The sequence below is a fragment of the Dufourea novaeangliae genome, unplaced genomic scaffold, assembly GCF_001272555.1.
Source record: "Dufourea novaeangliae isolate 0120121106 unplaced genomic scaffold, ASM127255v1 scaffold8, whole genome shotgun sequence".
Lineage (NCBI taxonomy): Eukaryota > Metazoa > Arthropoda > Insecta > Hymenoptera > Halictidae > Dufourea > Dufourea novaeangliae.
In genome coordinates, this window is record NW_015373923.1 from 12,401,113 (window position 1) to 12,428,700 (window position 27,588).

Here is a 27,588-nt window from a genome sequence, read left to right on the forward strand (position 1 = left end):
TCTTCATTGATAGCGTAGCCGAGCCACTTTCGTATTCTAACTGAACAGTGTTCGACGATGTTTCTGTTGCAGACGTATAAGGAGAATCGCGGCAACGAAAATCGAGACGAGGGAGAGAGGGGCAGCCAGCCCTTTGGTGAGCTCGAAGGATGCAGCTCCCAGGTGGGAGCACGAGGATTCCACCCGCGAGATCACCGGCGTCACTTCTCGTAATTATTAACGTGAATAACATCTTATCGACTGTGGCAAAGAAACAGTACAACGGCAGAAACACAAGGGGAAGCGGCAGTGTTGGCTTACATTGTCATCGTAGTAAAAACGCAAGAATAATCGGAAGTAGTGGAAATAGTCCCCACAAGGAGTCCCGTGTCGCGAGAAGAAGTCGTCATTTCGAGACGAAGACGAATTGCCGGCACCGAATCATCGCGAAATCCCAACTGTTGGTGTCAATTCCACGGCGGAAAGAGGGCGGCGAGGAATAGTGAAAAAAGGCGTAGAAAAACCAAGGAACGACGGAAGAAGAGGAAGAGAAGGTGCAAGAGAAGGAGACGAGGAGGAAGCAGAAGTTCGTCGGCAAGGAGAGGGCTGCCGACATCGTCGTCGCCGGCAACGGCGGAGAAGGAAGAAGAGGAGAAAGAAGAGGCGGCGGTGGCATAGGAGGAGGAGGCCGAGGAGGAGGAGGAGGAGGGGGAGGAGGAGAAGGAGGAGGAGGAGGAGGAGGAGGAGAAGGAAGGAGCCGAGGTGGCGGAGGCGGAGGCGACGGAGGAGAAGGAGAAGGAAACGCTGAAGACGAAGAAAGTGGAGTGGGGGAAGTATCGGCCGTCAGAGTGGGGAGCGCAAGGTGGAAGGAAGGTGGAGGAAAGGCGGTTGTGGTAGGGGAAGAGTGAGAGTACGGAGCAGAAAAGCATAGGCCGCGCGCTGAGCCACGAGGGGCTATTCGAGCGAGAAGGGGAGGGGAGACAAGGAACCCTGGCGGGGAGGGGACGCGGAGGCCTTCGGGGGGCCGACCAACCAGACGGCCGATGATGTCATCGGGGGAGGAGACCGAGTATTTCGCCCCCTACGGAGCAACCACGGAAAGCAAGCAACAGCAACTCCAGAAGAAGCAGAAGCGCACCAGACAGCGCGTGGACGCCGGCGAGCCGCGCAACAACTACTCGAGTATACCGCACTTCACCTCCCGGCCATCCTTCCACGGCGGTGGTCTATACGGTTCGATCTTTGGTGGCAACGGGCCAACGCACCCGCAACAGCAATCGCAACATCACCAGTCACAATCGCAACAACAGTTCCAGCAACAACAAGCTGGAGCAGCAATCGGTCAAGGTAACTTAGGTACAGTTACGACGGGGCCCACCGCTCAGCAGCATTCCGCCCACGCGGCTTACGGTTTCTTCGGGGCACCGGGTTACGGCCCCGCCAAGATGTTGAACGAGCTGCTCGGGCGACAAGTCAAGCAGGCCAGTGACGCCGGTGGTTCACCGCCAGAGGGCGGCCACGGGATGACTGGCGCCGGCATGGATTCTGCCGCGAATTTGCAATCAGGTGCTGTAGTTAATTGCGACGATCCTGCTACCACCGATCTCACGCAGCACATGCTTCGTGACATACTACAAGGGCGCAAGCTTACTGCGCTCTCGGTGCAGGAGCAACCCAACAACAATAACAGTATACACAGTAACAACAACAACACAACAACGGATCTACTTAAGTCTCAGCAGCAACATCAACAGAGTCCTCAACAACAGAATAGTGATAGTGCGCGTAGTGGAACAGTGCAGAGTGGTGGAGAGGAGAGTGTTGATGGGAATAACATCGTGAATAACGCGAATCACAGTGATCGTGATACTGTGATGCCGGGGGATGCTGAGGATAGCGCCGAGGACGCAGCCGCAGCTGCACGTGCCATGGAAGAGGCGTTCGCCGAAGCTGGTATGGAACCTGGGGCCAATCTAGATGGGTCGGACTGTGACCAAAGTTTACCACCCAGTCCCACGCAACCAAGGTCAGGGTCGGTGTCCGTCAAGGAGGAAATACAGGATTCATTGAATATCAAACGAAGTCCGAGCAATTCTCCTTGCCCGATAGTACCAAAAACCGAGACCAGTTCGCCAACGACGGAAATCAAACGTGCACGTGTGGAAAATATTGTCAGCACGATGCGTAGCAGTCCTGCCCTTCAAACTACCACGGTGAACGGTTGTAAGAAACGGAAGCTCTATCAACCTCAACAACAAACGGTACATCACGTTCTCCAACACAGTGTCACCGACACCATGATAGACGACGAGGAAGAAAGCGAAGAGGAGGAAGATCCTTCGACGATCAGGCAAAAACGCGAGGAGAAGGATAACCTCAAAAGTCAGTTAAAGTCGTTGCACGAGCAGTTAGCGCTAATGCAGCAAAAGTACAATGAGCTTTCAAGCAGAATGGAACCAGACACGAGCGAGAGCGGTGATGCGCCCGCCAGTCCTCAGCATCAACCTCAACCACCACCACCACCCAGACCACCGCGACCTCATCCACCGCAGTACAACGGCCTCCCAGCCATACCACCTGAACACACGCACGCCTCGGCAGCTATATACCACATGGGACACAAAGCCTACCTCGAACAGCAACACGCTGCTCTGGAGAGAATGAAACAGCATCAGGAGGCTGCTGCGAGGCAACAGCAGCAACAGCAACAACAACAACAACAACAACAACAACAACAACAGCTTCAACGGCAGACCCCTCCACCACCCCCTCCAAGTCAAACACAACAACAGAGTCAAAGCAATACTGGCCCGTCCACGCCGCAAACGCCACAAATGCAATCGGCGAGTACGCCTCTTCAACATAAGGACTTCCATGAGAGGTTAAATGTTTTTAGAGGTGCCGCAGCCGCAGTTGGCTCATCGGGTCCACATATCACTGGTGCGGATCTAGAAGGCTTGGCGGATATCCTTAAGACGGAGGTCACTTCGTCTGTAACGAACCTAATCGACAGTATAGTGACAAGATTCGTGCAACAAAGGAGGTTTATTGGTAAACAAAGTGAGGCGGCGCAAGTTGCTGCTGAACAATTAAACAAGGATCTTCTTTTGGCGAGTCAAATACTCGAACGAAAATCACCCAGGACGAAAGTAGTAGATAGAGGAGCACCACAACCACCCGGTGGCCCAAACGGGCCACGGGGGCCCCACAGTGGCGGGCCCCCTCCTCCGCAGTCTACGGCTTTCCCTCAAATCGGACTCATGGGTGGTGGGCCCCATGGTCCCCATTCTGGCCCCACAGAAAATAACATTAATCAAATGAACACGTTACCCCCGCATGTCAGACCGAATGGCGGTATATTTCAGACGCCAAAACCGCCGACGATATACGCCATGTCCTCCATGCAGGCGCAGCAGCAGCAACAACAGCAACAACATCAACAACATCGTGAGCACCAGCAAAGAGAACAGCAGCAACGCGACCAATATTGCAACCTGAGGAGTGACGAGAGAGAAAGCAGGGATTCGGAACAAAATGAGGCCCTTTCGCTGGTCATGACACCGAAGAAAAAACGTCATAAGGTAATTGTCACTTTATATATTATAGAATAATTTTTGGCACACATTTAGCCATTCCGAACTATTTCAAAATACGTTATTCTTAGGAAAATGAGCTTACATTCGAGTTTCTTCATTCGCCGACTTACAATTACTGTAGTTACAATAGATGGTTAAGATTCGTATTATAGTGCATTCACTAAAATATTTTTTAACCGTTTTTGGACAAAAATAATCTTATACAAGAATATTTCTATTCGTAAAAATTCATGTAAATTTTATCTCAACCAACATATTTGTATTATACATATATCCAGCAGAGATATTTAAGTTTTCTGTTTCTCGTGTTTTATCGAGCAGTCATGTATCGGTATACATTTGTAAACTATGAAAAACATTTTGTAATTACTAACATAAACTCATTTTCTTAATTACTAAATTGCTTTGAATTCACAATTACATTCTGTGCTTGTTTTACAATAATCTTAATATTTGTAAGGTTCTCAATTTCACAATAGTAAGTCAAGGTATCAATTAGCATTTTCATTCACAGGTTACGGATACGAGGATCACACCGAGGACAGTGTCCAGAATGTTGGCGCATGAGGGTGGCGGTTCGCAAGGGGGAAATGAGAGTCCACCGCCCCCACCTCCACCGAGACCTTACCACGGGGCACCACCGATGCTGCCAGTGTCCCTGCCAACCAGCGTAGCGATACCAAACCCTAGCCTCCACGAGAGTCAAGTGTTTTCGCCGTACTCACCGTTCTTCAATCCTCACACGGGTCATCCGGGTCAGGTACCACCCCGAGGATCGCATCACCTACCTGCGAGTCCTCCAGATGGAAGTGTAGAACTCAGGGATTCCCCGCCATTGCCTCATCCGCCAGCTATATTGCATCCTGCCTTATTGGCGGCTGCCCAACATGGCAGTCCAGACTATGGACATCTCAGGATGGACAGCAACGACCGAAGCAGCGAATGCAACAATGGCGACATTAGCTACGACGGAGTTCCGCCTACAATATCCTTTTCTAATGCTACAATGAGAAAAGGTCTATTGGTTAAATGTTGGAGAACGTCCAGAACAGCGTCCTCAAGCTGGACACTGTTGTGTAATAGTTGAAAACTTGTCGAGGTTGCTGTTTAAAACCAGCGACCTACGTAATTTGTGTGGAGTCCGATAAGTAAGTAATTGTATGATGGGCCAGAGCCTGAACGTTCTCCAAAGAAAGTATAGTTAAAGTTCCAATATTAAACCGGGAAGAGTGTAACGACCACGCGATCTAAAAAGTTTAGACAAAGTGACCAGGAAAATTGAGCGTCGAAAAACGATAGATAAGCGGAAGAGTTGATGACGATGCTTAGGAATGTTTTTCCCCGTGGAAGGGAACGCGAAACTCGGAAACTTTGGAGAACAACGTCGAGTTCTCCGAGAGAAAAAGCTAGCCCGCCAACAAGGAGAAGGAAGCCGGGAGAATAGCAGGAGGCGGGAGGAAGCTCGGACGAATGTTAGATTAGTTTGCCACGGAGTTAGGCTAATGTTGGCTGCACCTACGAGTAGAGTTTGTCCGGCAACAACGCGCGAGGTCGAAAGTTCTTTGCCTACTCGGCCCACCCTCGACCCCGAGTCTCACCCAACTTCGCAAGCCAATAATCTGTCCCGCAATTTCGGAATTTAACCGCGGAAACGAGAGAGGAGGCGGTCTGTGAACTTCCTATCACAAGCGTCTCCTCGACTTATCGTAGATAAGCCACTTCTACTACTTCTCCGGCTGTATGAGAATCCACGGAACTCCGTTTCTACAGGGTCAACTTCCCGCCAACTAGATTCCTTATACTTGACGGCCTGTAACGGACTCTGTTTTGCTCTTCCGTTGTATTTCTCATGACGATACCTTCCGCTTCCGGCCACTGGCCATTTCCCTTAGATAGATACCGGGAAACCCGTAGGAAAATGTGTTATTAAAATTTCTATGTAGCAGTTCGGAATTTCATATGCTTCAGAATGAAAAGTAATCGTTGTCGAAGACCATAGTTGGATGAAAAGGAGACTTACTATCATTCGAATTCGTAAAAATAATCCGAAAACCGAGGAACTCGAAATGTTCCTACGACTGTTTGAAAATGATCACACGGGCGCGAAAAAGTTCATCGGATCGATTATTACGCATGACCCGACCAGGGAGTACTCTGTGTCCTTCTCGCTTACCGAAAACTCTCTGGCAAATATCGGGCTCAAAACCGCGGTGGAAAAAAGACGTATGTCGCGGGGCGGGAGGGGTGGGTTTGGTTGGACGTGTAAACGCGTCGGGAACGATGCAACGTCGGAACTGCAACGGTGTGTGTTGGTTCGGTTCGTTCGATCGGCCGCGCGGCGTTCTTTACCACCTTTTTAGCCGGCCTTTGATGTAAAATCAATGGCGCATTTTTTCACTCCCTCCTCTTGGGGTAGGTCGAGCGCATGGCCGCGGCACAACCTGCTGTTCACCATTCTCCTCTGAATTTACCCTTGTCTCTCACTCCGCTCGTGCTGCTGGGCCTTCGACGTATCCCGAATATGCTTTTCACGCTGTCCGAGTTTCCTTCCCGGTATTGCCTGCGTTCACGTGAACCGGGTTGGTGCACGCGGTGAATGTTCACCAATGAGGTCGTTACGGCCTGTCGGAAGGTATTCTGGCTTTCGGTGCATATCAAAACACAGATAATTGCGTAGACTATTTTTTTTATACATATATATTATTGATTATTTGAGAAATATAAATATTAAAGTACCTATTAGTAATTCACTCGGAACAGAATTTCTATTTGATTTTTTCGAAAATACTTGTGCATTAGAACGATTACTCCTGTAACAGCCAGTTCAGACGATACGGTTTTTTTTACCGATTCGGTAATTTTGCCGAAAGGAACGTTCACACGTGCAAACAAGGAAGTAAGCATACGCGTCAGAATTGGATTTTCGGTGAAGATACGGAATCGTATGAACCTTGCTTTATTATCGATTAGGCAAAATTACCGAATCGGTCAAAAACCCTTGTCGTCTGAACTGGCTGTAATTGTTTCAAATTTTAATATCTTATATATTTGAATATACTAATAGTCAATTCGGCGTATAATCTTTTTTTTTTTGCAATAAATAATAACAGAATTTAGAAAACTTCACGCATTGAATTTGAGAAACTGAGTCTTTTGTTTAAATTACGAATTTCATTGCAAGTGCATTTTTGCTTTTACTTACAAATGTCCGTAATTGATATTGTATTCGCAAAGCGCGGAATCTTTTTTAACATTCGAAATGCGACTCTCATGTATAATAAGCAGACGGCCCGTGATATGCGCTATGCATTATGAGGGTTGGCGGAAGAACTAGCTCGACAATGTAAGGGTGGCTACGCGGCGGAATAATCCTTATTACAGCCCGGGTATCTCGTTATCACTCATCGACGTTACCGAGAGAACGCAAAATGCGACGCGTAGTGCGCGCACGTTTGATGGCAACGGTTACACTTGTCGACTCGTTCGCTTGTAAACGACGAACCTCGCTTGTGCGCTGAGAGAGAGAGAGAGAGAGAGACAGAGAACGTTTTTCCCCGTCTCTGACGGAATTAGATGGCTTTACGCGGATCGAGTGTCCGGGGAGAACATTGCACAGATTTTCCACGATTATTCGCCACTCTCGCGTTGTTTCGCATCGAGTAAATCAGAGAGAACAATTCGAATTATCCGTGAAAGCAGTTCTATAAGATCGGAACGATGTTCAGAAACAACTCATTCGTGTCGATGCTAATTCAACTTGTACATATCTATCCTTTAGTTTGGTACATTAATTAAGAGAGGATCGAGAAACATATTAGTTGAAACCGGGAAGACTTTGTTCGTTCTTTGAATTAAATTCTTCGAGAAGTGAAGGGTTACTTAAAAAGTTAGTCGAAGGCACAGACAATACGTAAGAGATTGAACACACGGATTAGCCAAATAAGAATGCGATGAAACCACATGAGGATATCCTATTACCGATAAGGAGTCAGTAAGGCTTCCACTGAGGATACGGCCAATCGTGGGTCAACCTCGGCGAGAACGTTAGACCCCTACTACCCTCGCGACATCCACAGCTTGTACGATTTCTAATCCAATTTGATACGAAGAAAACACGATTAAGTTTGAGATATTTACGTACACAGAAACAGATGGTCGCGGACAGATCGTCCTTCTTCCGCTTGCTGGTTATGTTTAGATGGTCTGGTCCATACTCTTCCTGTTTCTGACAAGATGTTCGAGTAATATTAATTAAACCGTCTGTCGATTACGACAGACGACGATTGTTATTGAGGGTAATTTGAATGTCGGTTAACGATTACACAGCAAAAGAGTATTTCCTTAACCACGGTGAACTCGTCAACGCTGACGCCGATGCATTTGAGGAAGGCGAAGCTAATGTTCTTCTGGGTCAGGTACCCGTCTTCGTCCATCCTCAAAATGTATTTCCCCGACATCAAGTTCAATAAGAACAACACAGCGCAGCTGGTCAAATGGTTCTCCAATTTCCGGTGAGTACAACAAAAATTTAATATTTCCGTTTACAAATGTTAAGTCGACCAAGAGCTGTTTCAAGCTTGTAATAATAAACTAGTATTCTCATACCTTAAGAAATAACCGTTATCTCAGTCAATCGATGAATTCATTTAAAGATACAGTTTTCATAATTTATTAAGTACAGAAACAGTCCTCGGTCGCCTTTTAATAATCGCATGCTCAACTTCCGTTCAATCATCGTGTCGCTTTCGAAAAGAATTTAACACCGTACGGGTACGCGAAAATTTGCATAACATTCACGATCGCCGACAAGAATGCCAGTGTAAAATCCAAGAACAGAGATCGTTATCGAGCTCGTAAATCTTCGAGTCGTTCGATTCCGACGAATTGACACCGTCGCTGAATTCGATTTCCAATGTTCACCCTGCGACAGAAAAATAGAACAAGATCGTGGAAGACGTTACCTGGTACGCGTTCCCCATTTCGTGTATGCAAACGAAAACGAGCTTTCCAAGGGATCGACCACTCCCTACGCAGAAACGGTCAGAGCCCAAGAGACGAGAGTCACGATGGGTGTGCCCGAATCTTAATTACCCTCTCTTCGGGCCGGGGATAAGTAACGTGGCTACATTGCCGCAGGTATAAAGCGTTGGAGGCGGTTGGGTACCGACACATGCCGGCCGGCAGGCATTAGCCTGATTATAATTAGCCTGAGTACAGTACAGATCCGAGATATAAGGTGGTCGAAGAGGCCGTATGTGGTCACGCCGCTACATTATTGTCGTTTTCTTATCGCGAGAGACCACTATCCTCCCGGAAACCATAAGTTTTCAATGGGGTCTCCAACGTTTGCTACGACGTCTCCCGTTGTCGCGGTGGGTGGTTCGCCCCTCTCGTTTATTCCCACGATAAAATTTATTATTAACCCCTAACTACAAACGACTCGTCTCCGAGGTGAATAATTCGACAACGTATACTTTGTAACACTTTTAATAACCAACTGAATTTTTCATATCTATTTGGAGACACTGTGCCACTTACTGAAAATTGGTGGTACTGAAAGGATCGAGCTTCCAAAATCCTCGACTAAATTGTGCTAGTGAAGGAAAAATTCAAATTCGTCGATTAGACAAGTGGTCTGTAGCTATGGGCTTAGGAGACTACTTTGAACATTGTGTCCTTTCAAATTCCTCGTTCTAAGAAAGTATTTTATTATTATGTACTCCGGTTGACATCTAGTAACAGAAATGTCCACGTTAGAAGGGAACACATCAGAAGCACGAACTTGACACCATAAAACATGGTGCTCGATTTTACCAATCGATTTTCAATACCTCCATCATACCAGACCGTTTCACCGATCTCGTACGAAATATTCGAAGCGCTCGAGCGTGCCGCAGGGCAAGCCCCAGCCTCGAAATTCAATTAATGCAGACGAAAGGTCCATTAAAAACGGTCCCGCGTAAAAAAAAAAGAAAAATTAGGCAGGGGCACACTTAAAATTCCGCTGCGAAAATGAGCAGACACACTCCCGGCCAAAAATGTTGTCCGTTGGAATAGAATGGGACCCGAGGTATCAGGGCTCTCGCGAATCGCTTCGAATTAGGAGCGCGCTGCGTCGGCTCGAAGGATTAGAAGGGAGAGGCGGGTACCGCGGTGAAAATGGGCACGGTATAAAAAAATCACGGGCGTGTATGCCGAGTGAAAAGCAAAAAGGTACGCGCAGATCAGTTGCACGAGCAACTTATCCCTCGCGCCGATTGCTCGCGCTCCCCGCACTTCGACCTCTGCTACCAATCCCTCTTCCCTGGCCCTGTTTCGCTCTCACGAAACATTTTCCATCGTACACCAGCGAGAAAGAGAATCGGTTAGAGTGGTTGATAAGAGAGAGACCTGACCCCGCGAAGCGTGTTAGCGAAAGTTTGAAATGTCCAGCAAAAATTGCATCGGAGGCCGGCGTCCGTCGTCAAGCACAAAGCTAATTACCAGCTGAATATATTTCGCTACATTTTGTCGTGTCGGCCGCAGGGGCTTTGGTCTCTCTTCTCCGAACTACCCATCCATCCCCCAACCCTCCTATTCTTCAGTCTTTCCTTTTCCTCCGTCTCGTGTAGCTCGTGCTGCCCGTTGACGAATCAGACGAAACACGGGATGAACACGACAAGGGTTCTCCCAGAATCTCTTGCAGCGTCGATTAGAACTGCGAGCAGAGCGCGGCTGTCCAACCCTTTTCTGTTCTTCGAATTTTGTTCACGATACTGAGTGAAATCGAAGGAAATTCGATCTCGAACGGATGGTCTATTTGTTCCTCCGCCTAATGTAATTTTTGTGTCAATTAATCGCGAAACTACGTTTTACGTAGAACAATAAGTAATTCACTGTTCTTTTTATTATCGGGCTATATACTGTGGCTGAAAGGTAATCCGTTCCAACTATTCATTGAGTAAACGTAACGTGTAAGAAGTTAGAAAATGAATATAAATGAAGCTCTATATGTAGATCCTTGAGTTCCACAGAAACTGATACTAATTTCGGCAAGTAATAAGTCGATTAAATATTGGTATACCAAATAGTTATTCCTTTTCCTTAGACGGCGTGAAAAAATATAATATATGTGGAATATACCCCGAACCTGCGGTAAAATTAAAGTGTTCAGATTGGACTGTGTTTGCGACAGTTATCTGTCGTCGTTCATGAAGAATGAACCGCGGGGGAAAAAAGATCTCCCTTCGGACCGTGTCCGCATATAATCTCAATGTTTCTAGTCACCGGTGTCCATAAATAATTTCCACATCTCCCTATGGCGACCACCCTAACGGTCGTAAAAGGGAGAAATCGAAACTTTCCTCTTGATAATCCTTGCATATCAGTTTCGTACAAGTTTTCCCGTGAAAATGGCGATTAAAGGACGACACGAAGGTGCCAATCTCGCGCCTCATTAGGCACACTTTCACCCTACGGACCCTCTCCTTTGACGACTAATCACGTAAGGGTTTACCCCAGACACTTTTTCCTCTGGCTCTACGGCAGTCGTTGTTGAGCGTGCTCGATCTGATAGCCTAATGCACGGCTTCCTATGCGGAAATGCCTCGCCACATTATTCTACGATGCCAACGTGTACCTACCTGGACACCCTTCTACCCTTCACGATTGCCGGTTCAACGTTGTAGTTTTGTCACGTGAACCGCCACGCCGTGCTCTGTCACCGTGTTTTTGCCAATCTTCCGCAGTTTCGAACGAGTTTTAGTCAAAGAAGATTCAACAGAATCGATTTCTAGATTTACTTTAATATTTAAAGGAAGGGTATAAAGATTTTACTGTCATAGGCAAAGGCGCAAAAACGTTTCGTATGGAAAATTGATGGGAATAGCGAACAACGCTCTAATTATTTTTTCGTTATATTCTGACCTCTTCGAAGCACTGGAAATTATTAGTAAATAACTCTGTGGCTGCGTATTCCGTACTAATTATTTTGAAAGCAATTCATTTTATCTTTTTATTCACAGTTGTAACTGGGATACATGGTCTTAGACTATTAAACAGTTACATTAATATCGATATTTCCCTCATGTTCTATTTTAATCACCGAATCACCATCGAAGATATGAATATTAGTCGAGATTACGATAAGAACCTGCGAAAGGAATGAATTTTTGGATTGATTAGGTAAACATAGGTGGAATATATCGAGGGATCGATTTGATTGTTAACGGTTGATAAAGTTGAAAAGAATGTCAGAAAGTTCAAAAATATTTGCAATATTGTTTCTTTCGTCTTCGTATTGTATTTTCTTATTGTAGTGACAAGTTAATTATGAAAGCAATTTTTCTATGAAGTATTAAAAATATTTTAAAGTTTTAACTTTAGTTTGGAAGTAATTAGTACAGACCTTGTACGCACAAGACGAAAACGATTACGTTCGCCGATTCTTCAAAGGTACTTTTCAGAACCCTCACGACAGACTTCTTCGCCGGTACTTCAAACAAACATTCGAATGAGAAATTTCAGTATCCGATAACATAGCGTTCGGATTCCTTAAATTAAACAAAACTGCCGGAAGGTAAACACGCCTAGCTGGCGAGTCACGAGAAAAACCAACCCTCTATCGAAATAATAATTCACGGTGGGAGTCGCGAGGATCGTTTTCACGTCGTCTGCCGCGAATTGCCCCCCGGTCCCCCGGCAACGAGAAAATCGGTCCTGAAGCGAAAAAGGCGCAACAGAAAAGGGACGGAGACGAACGTCGAGGGGTGGTGGGAGGGTTTAGGGATCGAGGGAGGAGGGAACACGGTACGAAAGGAGAGACAGGGAGCGAAAGAGAGTGGGACAAGCTCTTTCACAAAGCAATTCTTCGCACCCTATTTTCTCACGCGCCACGTCGAATCGAAAGCACGTCCGATATCTTACGGAGACTCGTTGACGTCGAGCGTACATCATCGGATCTGCTTATACCGACGACGATATTGACAGCCTTCGTTCGATGAAGCTCGCCGGGGGGGATGATTGGGGTCGTCGATGACAGGGTTGCGCGACGCCTGTGTGTCCGTGTGTGTGCGGCAACTGCTACGCGAGCCTCGCGCGTATACGAGTCTCTCTATCTGCGTGCATCTCCGCTTTCCGTCCTTCCGTCCCGTCCGTCCGTTCGCGCGCGAAATAAAGGAAAAAGGGCGACAGAGAGAAAGAAAGGGTGAGAATCGCGCGAACTCGGGTTGGTTCGTTATCAGATCTTACGGTAGGACACGCGACTCGGCCAGCGGTGATCCTATCTTCCGGATGGAAGGAATTTTATGTCGTATAAATGGACATCGGGGCGTACAGGACAGGGACGATGGAATCCACGTCGCAGCGGTGCCACGGTTCCTGTGCGGCGAACGAGAATCAAACTATCGATTCTTTGACGTTTAATTCTGAGGCTACCGTTAAATCCAATAATTAAATATGACACGTGAACTCACTTATTTCAAGATTGTATTTACTACCGTATGTGTTTAGGATATATTAGAGGGAAGATATTCATAAAATTTAACCCTCTGAAATCACACACCACTTCCGCACACGTAAACACCGCACAACTACGAAATGGCATTTTGAATTTTTGATGATTAAGAGCTTGCAGGGAATAAAAGCAAATTGAACTTATAACAAATATTCTTTTGAGTAGAATTTCCATCGGAAATTCAATGGTAATAATTGTAGAAGTGAGAACTAATTTTAATCGTAGTGGAAAGAAACTGTTATACTGGGTAGATAGAATGTTTCAAACGAAACAATGTTTCGCTGGTGCAAATTCGCACTAGTGTGGTGTTTGCGGGTTTAATGTTCCTGTAGTTCTTTAGAGTTTCCGAATTGATAGGAAAGCGATAAATAGGAGCCAAAGACAGTATCGATGAATCTAAATCATCATTCACCCAACGATATTAATAATTTATATTGGCTAGATCGTCTCTTAACAGCAGAAGGTACATTTCAGTGGGCCACCAACTAATACTCTTCCCTCATTATTCCCTTGAAATATTCACACCCCATAATAGAGGGGATGAAGCAAGACGAGGTGGGAGGTAGCAGTCGGGTCCCGTAAAAAGATCCAGAAGCATGGCCTGATAAACATAAACGCGAGGCACCGGTTGAGCCTCGGAAGTGTCTGGAGCACGGGCAAAGTAATAATAAGAAGAGGTGTACGATATAAATGAAGAATCGAAAGCTCTTGAACGGCCGAATAATAAAGTCGACGATGAATTTACCCAGTCACGCTTTCGAGGGGTTGCTTATCGTCTCGGAGTCCTCGATAATTCTCCAACGAGGGTGACCTCCTCCTGTCTCTCTGTCTAACTTCTTCTTTGCCTCGTTCTTATCGACAAGGATCTACCTCGCAGTGGACATTACCGGACCCCCTCCCTATCGCCTGCCGCCCCTTGGTGGTTACAGTAATGACGTGGTAATTTTCTAAACTGGAATTTCCTTTCTGAACCCCTGCCTACCGGTCGCGCACGTGACCGGTCGTTAACGTCAACCGTCCTTCGTTTCCTTGCCATGCCTGGTGGCCTGTTTCGTGTGAAGTCCTTAGCTTTTCCGTTATTGTAGAAAACATCATGAATCATTATTACTTGCCCGAGCATAGTAAACTTCATTAAATATTTAAACTGCTATTATATTACAATACTGAATTATTTATTTATAGTCATGTATAAGAATTAGTAATTATAACTGTTGATTCATTTATATTAACTTGCTCCTTTAAAAATTGTTATATTTACCTTGGTCATCTATAAACATCAATTCTCTATGAATTCCAAGAAATCTGCAGTTTGTAAATATTTTCAAATGCAATTCTGGTTCTGCATTATGTTTCCCAAACTCGTAATTTGACAATATCGATAAAGATCCAGTCGTTGAAAAAATAGTCCCACGGAATCATCCATGGAACAGGGAATTTCTGAGCGGCCCCCGTAGGACAAAGAAAGCCCGAAACAATTCGGAAAGCGAAAGCAACCGAAAAGAACCGAAAAGTGAAAATCTCGGTAGTTGTCACCAGAGGTACACCGAAATCTTGACTGAAGGCGGGCCGGGTAGGTTCCAGGCAATCTCCACGTATGGGACCGCGTGTGTTCGCTCCTCCACGGTGGTGGCGGCGGCTTGTGTTTTAATCCCACAAGATTGTGCATGCCTCGTAGGAGGAGAGAAGTAGCGCGTCGGTGTTGGCCGGGGGTAGGTTGGCAGTGGAAGGCGTGCGTGGGCGGCTGCGTGGTAAACAGCGAGCTGACGAGGGCCATTTAGCAAGAAGGCCAGACGCGAGCGTCACGCGTGTGCCTGTATATACGTATGCGACGTGGAAAACACGTGAGTGAGTGTGCATACACACGCCGTGCACCCATACGCGAACGATGACGACCGAGCCCCGGTTTTCTCTTATTGTGAGGAATAAGCTGACTGCAACCGAGGGAAAAGAAAGGGGGTGGGACGGTCGGAGAAAATTCGAGCCTTGAGGTAACCCACACACGGGAACGAGAGAGACGTTTACAGGAGGAAACCGAACCACCGGGCTACACATATGCAAACGTTCGTTGGTGGAACTGGAGGTGGAAGAGATGCGAAACGCGTGCTTACGTTCATAGGTAGCGGACCGTTCTCCTGTAGAGTATGTGAGCTTCCGGGGTAGAGCCGGAAGAACGCGTGCCTTGTAATTAGTGTGCTCTCGTAATCTTTTCTACTTTTTTATCCACTACCACCACCGCTTCTTCCGGCATGTTCTGTTCTGTTCTTGTCAGTATTTTAGCAGTTATATGCTCACTGTTCCCTTGTTTCGCGAGGCTTAGGTATCTCTGGGCTATCTTTGTACGTTGTTACATGCAGGCATTGTTTTTATTCGACGCGTGGTCAAATGGTATGGATGATGTACGGTCCTATTTGAGGCTGTAGGATCGAAAAGGTTCTTCAGTCTATTAACAGCTTCCTCGTTCAACGACATGTTTAACAAAACAAGTTTACAATAGTAAACAGTTAGAATTATTTGTGTAATTAGACTTGTTCTATAGAATTAGGTAGTACGGTTGATTGGAAGTTAGAAAAATTTGTATTTCTTCGTTCACGTTTTTTCTGGTTCTCATGGAGGAGATGGATTTTCTTGGCGGAACAAAAGCATCAAAGTGAATCGTTCCTAGTTCCAAGAGGAATAAGCTTCTATCGGTGTTCTTTCCCTTTCTTTCTGTTCCAAGTATCCATGTTCATGTCTGAAAAAAGTCCTCCTTCGATTTTGTTCTCCTCCCGCACGGAATAGTCTCGCCCTCCGAGGGAAGAAAGGATCCTGGGTAAAATGAGCAAGTAGCAGTTCTTTGAGACAAAAGCTGCTCGAGAAGGAGAGAGACGAGGAGAGGAGGCTGCTCAGTGGTAGGACCAGAGGTAATATATCGAACATGAAAAAGAGTTGGGGATGGCAGGAATACTGGCAAGAAGTGGAGAGAGTAAAAAAGGGTGAAAAGGAGAAGACGATGTCCAGGGGGATGAGAGGGTTAGTACGAAAAGAAAGGAGCAGGAAAACAGGAAAGTGTATCATGGTAGCTCCGTAGCACAGGACCCACTAATGAAAAGAAGGAAACTTTGGTCTTTGACATTCGGACCGCGGCCTTGCTAACGGCTATACCTGGTCCTCGAAGGGAACGAAGGAATGGAAAAGACGAAGACGTCAGTGATCTCTTCAGCCGCCGCGAGGCCCTTGAAGTTCACAAAGGAGTGCCCCTTCCTCGTGTTCTCTCCCGTATCTGTACACAGTTGTCTCTGGACACTAGTGTGTGCAAGAAGACATACATGTACGGATGTAAACGGCTAAAGCCAGAGTTATGTATATAGGTAGCTGAGCGAGATCTCGAGGAATTCGCGCCAGCTCCTTAATTAAAAACTCAGTGCATGGCACAATGGAGTGGCAACTCTTTGGGACCGCTACTTGCTGCTATCGCTGCTGACGGCAGCCTTCTGTAGACAGGTATCTACAATACCGACCTACCCTGCCAGCAAACTTTTACTTCCTTTTCGAGGAGATCAGGGTGCCTCATTTCGTATCGAGTACCAGCTGAATTCGCGACATAGGAAATTTTATTAGTCTTTAGATTAACATTATTCCGAATCAGTGCATTTATTAGTTTATTATCAGGTTACTTGTCGTTTGAACTCCTTAGCTCAAAGAATGCTTTAATTGCAATCCTTCTTATCTTCGACTGCAGCGTATCAATTGTCAATGTTGCACGTTGGACGCTGAATCGATAATATCCGTAATGAACAGACACAACGAATATTCTCTACTCTCGTGCGCGTCAGACGGAAATATTTTCAAGGAAATGGAAAGAGCGAGGCGTGCGCATTCGTGAGATAGCGAATTTTTCGGAAGAAGGGTAATCTGACTTACGGCGGTGCAACCGAGATGAAGCACCCTGCATCGAGCGAGCTTACCCCGTACGTGGTGGTTGTGCGCGTAAACGGCAGTCACTTAATTAAAAATTACTTAATTACGTTCTTGGCACTAATTAGTGGCGCTTGGCTCTCTCGCTCTTGCCTGTGCGCCTCGACTGCCTAGGCACCGGTGCCACCTCTTCTTTCTCTCTCAGTCCTCCCACACCACGACCTCCTTCAACCCTCTTGCCCTCCTCGTCCGTTAGCTGCCTCCTCCATCTCCTCTTACACCCTCCTTCGCTTCTACACTCCGGTCACAACCAGCCGGTAGCGAAATCTCTGTCTTGGTTTGCATTCTTCTTCTCTCTTCCGCTACCGTAATACCGCTGACTCCCCGACGTCCCCCCTCACCACCGCTAACAATCCGCCCTATTCCCTCCACCCCTTTTCTTTCCCGGCTCGCCGGAAGTCAGACTAGCAATGAGTTACCCGAAGCGCCGTAAACTTCCGGTTAACGTTATTTTTCTTTTTATTCCGTTTTCTTCCTGGTTTTCACGCACCATCAACCCTCCAGCCTCCCTCCGCCGTACCCCGAGCATCCATCGGGATTACCCTTTTGTTGCCAAGTATACGAACGCGAAATCATCTTTGAGACTCTATATACGGAGTTCGCGAAAAGGTCATTTTATTTTTTTCTCCGATGTATGGAATAATATAAATATAATTATTGACTTTATTGTACGGGAGTATACATTTTTAAATAGAACCTCCGTTGCTATTCATTTTCTAATTTACTTGTTCTACGTTAATCGTCTATCAATCATATATACATCTCTACAAATTCCCGCTGTAAAATAATTCCACATAGACCATTATTAATTGAAAATTCCTGTTACGAAGGAAAGTCTCTCGTGCAACACCTTTGCCACGCGACTCGATCAGAAAGAATAAGACTCCTGATCAGACAGACGAGAAAGCGAGCGAACGAACTTACTACCCTTATGAAATGTCAGTGCCGTAACATACAGGGTACCTGCTGGCGTTGCAGCAGGCAGTAGCAGCAGTAGCAACAGCATCGTTCCTTTTCGAATTTTTTGATAATGAACACAAGTACGAGAACCACGACTGGTATTGGCTGGGCGGCAGACAATGCGGTGGCCGCAGGGTTATCGCGGGAGGAACAACGAAGGCGGCGAAGGGGGGGGGCTGACGGGGTTTCGATGGGAACGAGTTTCTGCGCAGGGAGAGAAAAGGAGGAGGAACTGGAGAGAAAGGGGGGTAGCAGAGGGTGATGCCAGGGGACTTTATAGGGGATGTAAGCATCGCCACTGCAAGGCTAATCCGCCACTATGAGCTGCTACTTGCAGCATGAGTACGGTACACTCCCTGCCAAAGACCTTTTTCCTGCCGCCCACGCCCTCCCCCCCCCCCAGAGGGGGGAGGCTCCTTTCCGGTTGTCCTGTTGGTCGAACGGAACGGTTCGTTGACCCCGCCAAGGGGGAAAGCAAACCGAAGGACGAAGGAAGATGTTTCCTTCGTCGTTGTTTTCTTTTCATCGAAAGGGCGTGCTCAGTGATCCCAAGTGATTTCGACTGTGGCGAGCTGCGGAAGATGGTGCCGATTGAAGTCTTCGCAAACCTAAACAAAATAATCCTACCAAGGAGTGTTCGATGACTCCATGCAAACTGTGTTAAATTATTTCCACCGCATGGAATGTACAGCATCCCGTTATTGTATTAACAGAAAAAGTAGCGGGGTCAATTGATTAGATTCCTCGGGGAAAAAACAATACTGTACGGTGGCCTGATTACGTAAAGCCTCGAAATTTCTTCATACCGCGGGTATTTAATATCCCGAGAAAAATATCGGCGACGTTATAAAGAATTTCATTGTCTTCGGCCATATGCACAACGTCCGAGGACTCGTTATCCATCTTCCCATTGTTCGCCGAAATGTATTCCTGCCAACCACAAATTACACCGAAACATCTCCCGCGCTAGTGTACAATATCAGGTTCTCCCTAAGAAATATTGGAAATAGTTGGACGATCCGCGAAGGAAACAGTTGGCACGGCGCCGAGCTCTTTCACTCCCCCCCCTCACTCTCTCTCTCTCTCGCTCTCTCCGCGGCTTTAGCTATGGATGTGCTACTTACGATGCATTACTTAGCCGGCAAGTGTAAGCACAGAGAGACCCAGAAAATTCATCGTTCGATGAATGCGCGCTCCCGTCTCCGCGGCGTTTTTTTTCCTGTGCACCGCGATCGCCTTCGCCACCGAGTTACAAAAGGGACGGTGCTCTTGTTCGGTACGGAATTAAAATGCTATATTGACCGCGACTATGGGTAACTAAATATTGATCGTTCTCCTTTGCGATCCCCCCTTTGTTTCATTTGCAACCGGAGAGGCCAACTGACACGAATATCTTCTTTCCTGCCTTAAGACGGGAGAGTAGCAGCTATTACCGACTGGGTTGGGCTCGGTTTTCTCGCGACACTGATTCCACTCCTTGAACCCCTTCACTTCTTTTCTTTCCGTCGTTAAGTACACGCGGACTCGCCGGCTTTGCGTAATTGTTTCCCCCGTGGAGGCCGGGACTCGCGTACTTTTTAGACGCAGCAAGAAAAAAAGGAAATTCCAGAAGCACCAGGCTAGACATTTCTGCATAGAGTGAAATCTTCTAACGTGTATTTTCCGGGAATTAATTAGAACTGGAACATATGGTAGAATTGATTTTTAAATTTGAGCGTAATTATTTTAAATTCCCGGTAGACACATGATGTCTGATAAATAACGGTATTGATAATATCTTAAATCAAATACTGAGATTCTAAAAGCAGATTTCCAGAAATCTATTCATACATTGTCTTACCGTTCCCTAGCGTTACATTATTGCCGAGGGAACATACTTTCAATAAAATGAATAATTTTTAAGCATGCGATGAGTATTTAAATTAATGCATTGCAAATCTCACTATTCTTCTGACGCACTGTGTATTTGATTTCGTTTCTTATTCGACTATTTGATCTTATCGTGTTAAATTTATAGTAACTTATAATTTGGCGATAGCAATATTGTTGTTTAATATCTGATGGTAAGCGAACAGTGTTTTCTTACCTAAGCCATTCTTTACAAAACCGCCATTATTAAAGTCTTCTCATCGGTTACTTTATTTTTAAGTACTCATCTCGATAATTTTTTCCCGGACAAAGTGGACACACCCTATTCACGTATATCAATATCCGTAGTCGAAGAGATTCTAAATAAATTCCATAATAGTGCCACGCAATCCATTATTACGGCTGTCTGCGCTAGTTACGACGCCCGACCGTTAAGCGTCATTTTTCATCCAGTTTCGAAGGATTTCCGCGGAAAAGCGTAACGCGCTCGGCTACCTAACGTGCTGCATCCCCCCGCCCCCCTCCCCGTATGCGAAATCTCGAGAAGCAAACGCGCACGAATGCGTGAGAGAGGCCCCCCCGGTTATCCGCGCGATACCGGGCCACACGCAGCTCAGAGACTCTGCAGGAAAAAATGTGAAATGATAATGTACTCGGTATCCCGCCCTAATCGGCTTTGTATCCGCCGCGATGGCTGGTGGACCGGGCGCGGAGTGGGAGGGGCGGGGGTGGACTGCAAGCCGAGCGGAGGACATCGGTGGCGGAGGGGGGTGGCGGCGGATCCTGGGGGCAGTTGGGAGATGCAAGTCTCCTCCGGCCTCCATGGAGGATTTAATTTACATCCACCGGCGAAAAACGCAGAAAACAGTTTATCAAAAAAGTTACTGCGCAGGCTTCAACGACAAAGAGGCAGCTAAAGCGTGAGAGTGAGAGAGAGAGGAGAGAGAGAACGTGGGGAAGGGTGGAGGTGGACGAGGAAGATGTGGAGGAGAACGGGATGCCGGAGGAAAAGGGGAGGGGGGTGAGGGATAGAAAGAGGGTTCACGACGGCAGAAATGAAATTGTCCGTGCATGGATTACCGTCGACTTCGTTATACCCTCGAATTAGTCTCTCCCTCCGCCCCTCCGACTTCCCTCTTTCTCTCGGTTCTACATGTTCATTCTTCTGGCTCTATCGCGCGGCGCATCATTTATTCGCCGCTCCTAAAACAACACTTAAGTATTTTTTAATAAAACCTCTTAGCTCGTGCGACCACTTATATGTATGTACCCCTGTCATATATTACGCTATATACTGTTTCTGGTGGTTTCTTTTTATTATTCGTGGGATAAACACCGATTTAATTTATACGCCCTCTGTTTCTACCCATTATTCTTGTTCATGTTCCCTTGACGCCTTCTAACCATCATCTTCTAGATACACGATAGAGGAACGCACGGTTTTATGAATAATTTCCTTGTTTTTCGCTAAGAGGATGTATTTCTTCTCACTTGAGCGTGTATCGCGGCAATCGTGCTCTGGTCCTCGTTGGGATTTCAACGAATCGAAGAGTGGAAAAAAAGCGGTACATTCAAGTGAAAAGAACGCTCGCGCGTGACCCCTGACGCGGAAAACGTTCATGGGACGGGCTCGTCGAGCGTAACTTTAAATTTCCCGCTAATCCCACGGGGATTCGGTTCGATTCCTCTTGTGACGTTTCGCGGCAAAACGTCGGAATTCGAAATCGGCGTGGACCGAGCGTAAAATTACTGTTTCGGCCAACATTTACCCCGCACTCGCCGGGGGTAACGTTCGACTGGACAGCGACTCTGAATTGATTTCGTTTGAAATCCCATCCCCCCCGTGCCTCCCTTCTACCTCTTCTGCCGTCCGCTGTTCACCCTCCTCCCTTCCCCCCTCTCTCTCTCTCTCACCCTATCACTCCCCGGATCGTTGTTCGCCACTCTCGATTTTCCGCTCTCACTCTTACACCGCCGACGTTCTCTCCTCTCCTCTCGTTCGCTCTGCCCGCGTGTCCCTCTCTCCCGCTTTCTCCCTCTTTTTCACCCCCTCACTCCGCTTTCAAATCTCGTCCGGGTCTGCGACGTCTACGTACAGACCGGGCAAAATGCATTTCAATCCACGCCATTTTCTATCGGTCACATCTGCGTGTTCGAAACGTTCACGCGCGCGCGCACGTGCAAAATAAAAAAGGGGCAGTCACATTAGTCAAGCCAACGGGATATACGAACGGAGAAAGTGATTCCACAATCAATAACGGGCAACCGGTATTTCCCCATGGTGCGTGACCCGTCGAAATTTCTGCAATTTAGCCACCCGATTGCGAAACAATGCGTGCTCGTGTGGTCGCGTAGTCGCAGGCGTGACGGTTACTTCCTCGACTACCCCCGGCTTTGATTCTTTTTTTACCTCCCATCAGCGGCGGAAGGTATCCCTTCGCAAACACTCCTGAATTCCGAAAACAACGCTGCTTTCCACCGATAGCATCTGTTTGCTTCTTCCTTCATTTTTCGCCGAACTACCGCGACTCTGAATTAATACATTCCATATACGTGTATGTAATGCGCGGTTCTCACGTGATGGTTGGAATCCCATATATAAACAACACGTTTATTTCCACGATTCAAACGGTTGAAGTTAGAAGCCGTGGTTCAGCGATATAATGCGAAACGATACGGTTCGCGGTACATCAAAAGAGCGAATTGCAAAATAATAGAGCATCGCGGTTAGTTCAAAATTCAACGAACCCCGTCGATAGACTCGGGTAATCAATGAACCTTACGCGAGGCCAAAGAGAGATCAATGAACGCGGAATGACTCGATGATGCCGGGTAGAAGCAAAATAAACCGATGATCGTAGAGCCGGATGAGAGGTTAAATGAAAGGGCTAGTTTTTAAAAAAAAAAGGAGAGAGAGAGAGAAAGAGAGATTTGCAGGAGATTTAACAACTACTGGTCTCTAACCGATAATATCCGTCGTCCATTCAAAGATGGGGGTAGGAGGGTTGGTGTCACTGATCCCGGCGCCACGTCATTCGATATTTTTGTCAGTAAAACGATATCAGGCAAATTGCATCTGTCCTTTACACCATGGCTCCGAGCCAGATCAAACGGTATTCGTCCTGGGATATTACTCTTCCCTCGGCATCGTCGGTCCCAGGCTGCACTTTCTCGTTCCTATCCGGCAGCCAGGCGTCGATCGAGTGCCTTTCGACGCTAGAAGGGGCGTGCGAGAGCAAACAATAAATTCGCAGACACGCGAGATTCAGATTTATCGAATAATCCACTGTGTTTCTGCGATTCGAGTCGTTAAGATGACACCGCGCACTTCCAGTGTACCCGTTTCGTCTTTCGAATCGAGACTGGTGTTCCTCCTGCGAAAGTCACTCGGAGCTGTATCAATGAAACTTACACGGAAACTGTTCTAAATTCATTTTAATGGTGTATTCTTAATCTGACGTCACACCAAACAAATTCATTCGAACGTGCACAGAGATCGCGAACCCTGAGCAATGGTCGTCGAACGGGACTCTTATTGACGTCGTATGTAAATCGCCCATATCACCGAGTCGACTCTTAAGCATATTGGAAGCATGCGGGCAAACGAAGTACGCGTAGCACAACTATCTTACGACAGGGCATACGGGCGACAAGTAGGCCGACATCGTTAAAGGAGTAGCAACCTCGAACGTATCTGTTCGAGAAAAATGTAGGAGACCACTTTTCATGGAACGATTAACAGAGGTCTTTACTACCTGGTAACTTCACAGCGTGAATAAACGGATGAGAAATTCTACGGGCGTATCACTTATACTAGCCGGAGACTCACTTTATTGCACAAATCAAAAATGTATAAACTTCTACAATCGAAAAATAGTACGCGAAACACATGATTTGATCATCCGTAGATACTTTTTTCGCATTACATGGATAAGTACTATGACCAAACTTAATTTTGTTAAAGTTTTAAGTTTTCAAAAAATCTGAAAAAATTCTACAATACAATTACAGAATTGTTTGTTAAGTCAAACGTTTATAACTTTTGTCCACAGAAACAAAAATTCGAAGGAAAGTTGAGGAATAATAAGAAGTCGCTTGGGTCGTCAACGACCCACATTATCTATGGAGGGTTAAGGATAAAATACTTTACTACAAAGATTTTTCTAATTATTATATTGTGTTTGCTACCTTTGGTGAAGTCAGAAATTATGTATTGCTCATCACCCGAATTAACTCTAGACGTTGAAGGCATGAAATTTAATATTCGAACAATCTGCGAACGTTCTTTTCGCGGCAGAAGAAGCAAGGGTTCTCTATACCGAGACTCAATGGAACAGGGTCGTTTCAGTGCCATAAACGTAAGTCGGTCGAATATTTACGGTAGCTTCGGTTCATCCCCAGTGGTCGACAGTTGTCTAGCAAATCCTATTTACTGTTACCTAACCGACTATGTGCACTAGAGATGCTGGGGGATGCCTATCGCCCCTAGCTAACCTACTGCCCTACTGCCATGAGTCTCACCCCTGAAAGAGTCTCTCGTATCTTTCTTTCTTTCACGGCCGCTCGCATATTTTTCGTCTCCCTCGTACACCTTTGCCGCAGTCGGGCTCTTGCCCCCCCTTCCCCTCCCTACATCTCGCACCACGCAACGTCACCATCTTTCATCGCACGCGTAACGGTCCTTCATAGATCGGATCACCCGATGATCTCACGATATTCTCCGCTTTCTGTGGGACAAACGAAGGGCGGTTGTATTTTTCAAGGTTCTCATACCAGGGAAACCGTTCCCCATTCGCTTATGTTTAACGCACCCCTACGGTTCTGCTGGTAATCGTTTCGAATGCTCCACAATAAATACAAAATACAAATCGTGAGATCTGTTATGTACGAGATAGTCTAATTTATTAACGGATTAAATTTCTTCTTTAGGGAAAGCAGTATACATAAGATCAAGTATGATATAAACATTTCTTCGAATGTATTAAAAAAATATCTGCTCTGCTTTAGATACAAAAACAATTAAGACGCTGGAAGAAGCGTATATCAAATAGTTGCATATTGCGTGGTAGACCATCGATGTTCTTTTGAATCACGCGACCTAGACCCGCGTCTTTATTTCGCCATGCAGCGCTTTTAAGCTATGAGAGCTGCGTTCGTAATGTGGTTTAGCGTGGCATGACAGGAGGTAAACTTGACGACAAAGAATTATTGATTTTTTCTGAGCGAGTTGAACGAGTTGCTGGGCGGTTGAGCGGTCCCGGTAGGGTATTCGACAAAGGATGTTTTCCGAGTCCCTAACCTAGGTAACCCTTCTCCTACGCTTCTCATGGATGTGTACGTGTTTCCGCATACTACCCAGAGTCCGTGGGTGTATACTTGCCCCTGCGTCGACGTGTGTGCCAGGGATTCGTCCTACTCTTTCTCTCCTTCTCCCTTTCGCTTGTCCTCTTCCCCCTCTTTTTCGTCTCCGGCTGCCCGCACCCCGCACGCCGTGTGTACTCAGCCGATGCACCAAGGACTTAACTGCCTCGTTGTCGTCCCAGCAGGCATCGGAGCTTCGGGACAGATGTGCAAAATTTAAGGTTAGAATACCAGAGAAATCGTCAGTGACGTCGAGACCCGGACTTGCTCGTTCAGCCTCTTTCATCATTCTCGTGGTAACGGCTCTCCATCACTCCGTCGATGAATGGGGAGTCGATGACCGACGTGTTGCCTCCGATTGGATTGATAAATACAGAGCGACAGAATTCGTCAGCTGCGTCTTTCGTACCGTCCAATGGCTCGGATAATTCTTCGATATTCCAGACGGAAATGGTTCAAATGAAACCCTTTGAATCGTTCAGTATTCGTTACGGTACCAATAATACATCATTTTAACCTACGTACGTCTGAAATTCATACTTATTATAAATACATAATAAAATAGTCAGTGTACGAATCCGGTACAAAAACTGAATTTATATAGATACATTTACAAAGATAACTAAGATAATAACATGATCCGGTTAAGAGTCTGAAAACATTTCCATTAGCCGATTGAAGGTCAATAATACCAGATCCGTAATTTCCTCACAAAACAGGATCGTCATTCCACAACCAAGACACCTAGGAATGCACCGTACCGTAACCCGGTAATTGAACCATTAAAAATTCGTTCGATCCAACGGATCCGCCATAATCAAAGAATACTTTTAAAGCAAAGTGATCGGGCACTTTGGCGCCGCGTCTGACATCCCCACCAACGCTTACAGCGGCCAGTCCGCCGTTGAAAGTGCATCCACGTTAGAGCTCGGTCTTTTTGGAGCACCATACACCCAAATAGTCTAGTCCAGCTTTCGCACCTTATGCACGCGAGGTTGCACATGCATAGTGCAACACGTCCGGTGCACCAGCTCAGCCGCTGGGAAAAAATCGATCGAATAAAAAAATGCTTGGCCGATGCCGACGTGTGACAAGGACGCGAATCGCGACCGATAGGTGGAGGTGGAGGAGGACGAGGACACCAGCGTGGTTAAAGGAGGGGTGGAAGGCGGACGGGGGCTTAGTACGGTAGCAGAAGGAGGGATAGTCCGGGACCATTGAAGAGTGAAACCGCTCAAAGCAGCTGCCCCCACCCCCTCCCGCGGCCAACCTTTCACCCTCCTCCTCGCCCCTGATCCTCGCCCGCTTCGGTCTGTGCGCCCACCGACCCCAGAACCTCGACTCTCTCTTACTCTTCGTAGCTTTGAAACCCACCCCTCTCTACTTGGACGTATCATGCAGTCCTGCACTACCCCCACCCCACCTTTCCTTTTTCTCTGTCTCGCTCTCTCTGGCTCCCTTAAGGGAGCCCAAAACCCGTGCAGTAGGAGGTTTCCATGTGGCTGCAGCGAAGAAACCGGGTTATGTTTCTCCGATTGATTTGTCGTCCTGTTTTTCGGACCGTGTGTCTGCCGCTACCCTCGTTTTCAGAGTTAGCGTGTAGCGATTCGGTCCATCGATCCTGGTTGCAATAGAATTTTCTGAACGATCAAGCTTAATTATCGATTCGTATTAATTATTATACGGACTGAGAGGCACGGAAAATATATGGTAACAGCACTTGTTGATGTAACAGAACAGCGTATTTCCAAAGAACACTTCCCTCGAAATAAAAAGGTTCGAGGGAATAATAGAATCCCCGAGCCACGCACTATCAGTTACCACAACGCCGCATCGAACAAGGTATGCAAATGACCGCCGATTTCAATGAACACACCGGCTCGCGCGCAGACAAGTTTTCCCAGTCGGTTTCGGCTCTAATGCTCTTTGCATAATAAATTCCGTGTGATTTGCATCGGGCAAGCGTGTGCCACGGACGTAGAAATTATTTGTCTATCTGTCTCCCCGAAAGGCACCGATGCGCCCCGCTCGACGGCTAAGAGAATGAAAACGAGTTAGAGTGGAGAAAAAGAGAGGATCAGCGAGGGGAGAATAAGGGGGACGTGTGTCTAAGGCAGCCAGATGTAGAAAAAAAAAGAGAAAAGAGAGTGAGACAGCGACAAAGTAGAGGGGAAGGGAGGAGAAGGGGAGTCGAAAAGCAAGGGACACACGAAGAGCGTATTGTAAGATCGGCGCGTGCGGCACGCGGAACCTTCGCTGGCTAAGTCTATGCCCCCGTCGTAGAACCCCCGTGTTCAAGCCGGGGCCCCCTTCTCCCTTCCTACCTTTTCGTGCCACCGTTTCTCGAGTTCCCTCTATTATGAAGGGTGAGGGCCC

General features: G+C 46.7%; 1 protein-coding gene across 1 annotated transcript in view; it reads left to right on the forward strand.

The window, feature by feature from the left end:
• The first annotated feature begins 757 nt into the window (after positions 1-757).
• LOC107194718 (homeobox protein prospero) overlaps positions 758-27,588 on the forward strand; it is a 36,896-nt gene continuing 10,065 nt past the window's right edge. The window contains exons 1-3 of the mRNA XM_015584387.1: positions 758-3,560; positions 4,090-4,560; positions 7,932-8,086. Of these exons, the coding sequence (XP_015439873.1) occupies positions 1,023-3,560; positions 4,090-4,560; positions 7,932-8,086 (3,164 nt within the window). The 5' untranslated portion in view covers positions 758-1,022. The remainder of the gene's footprint in view (positions 3,561-4,089; positions 4,561-7,931; positions 8,087-27,588) is intronic.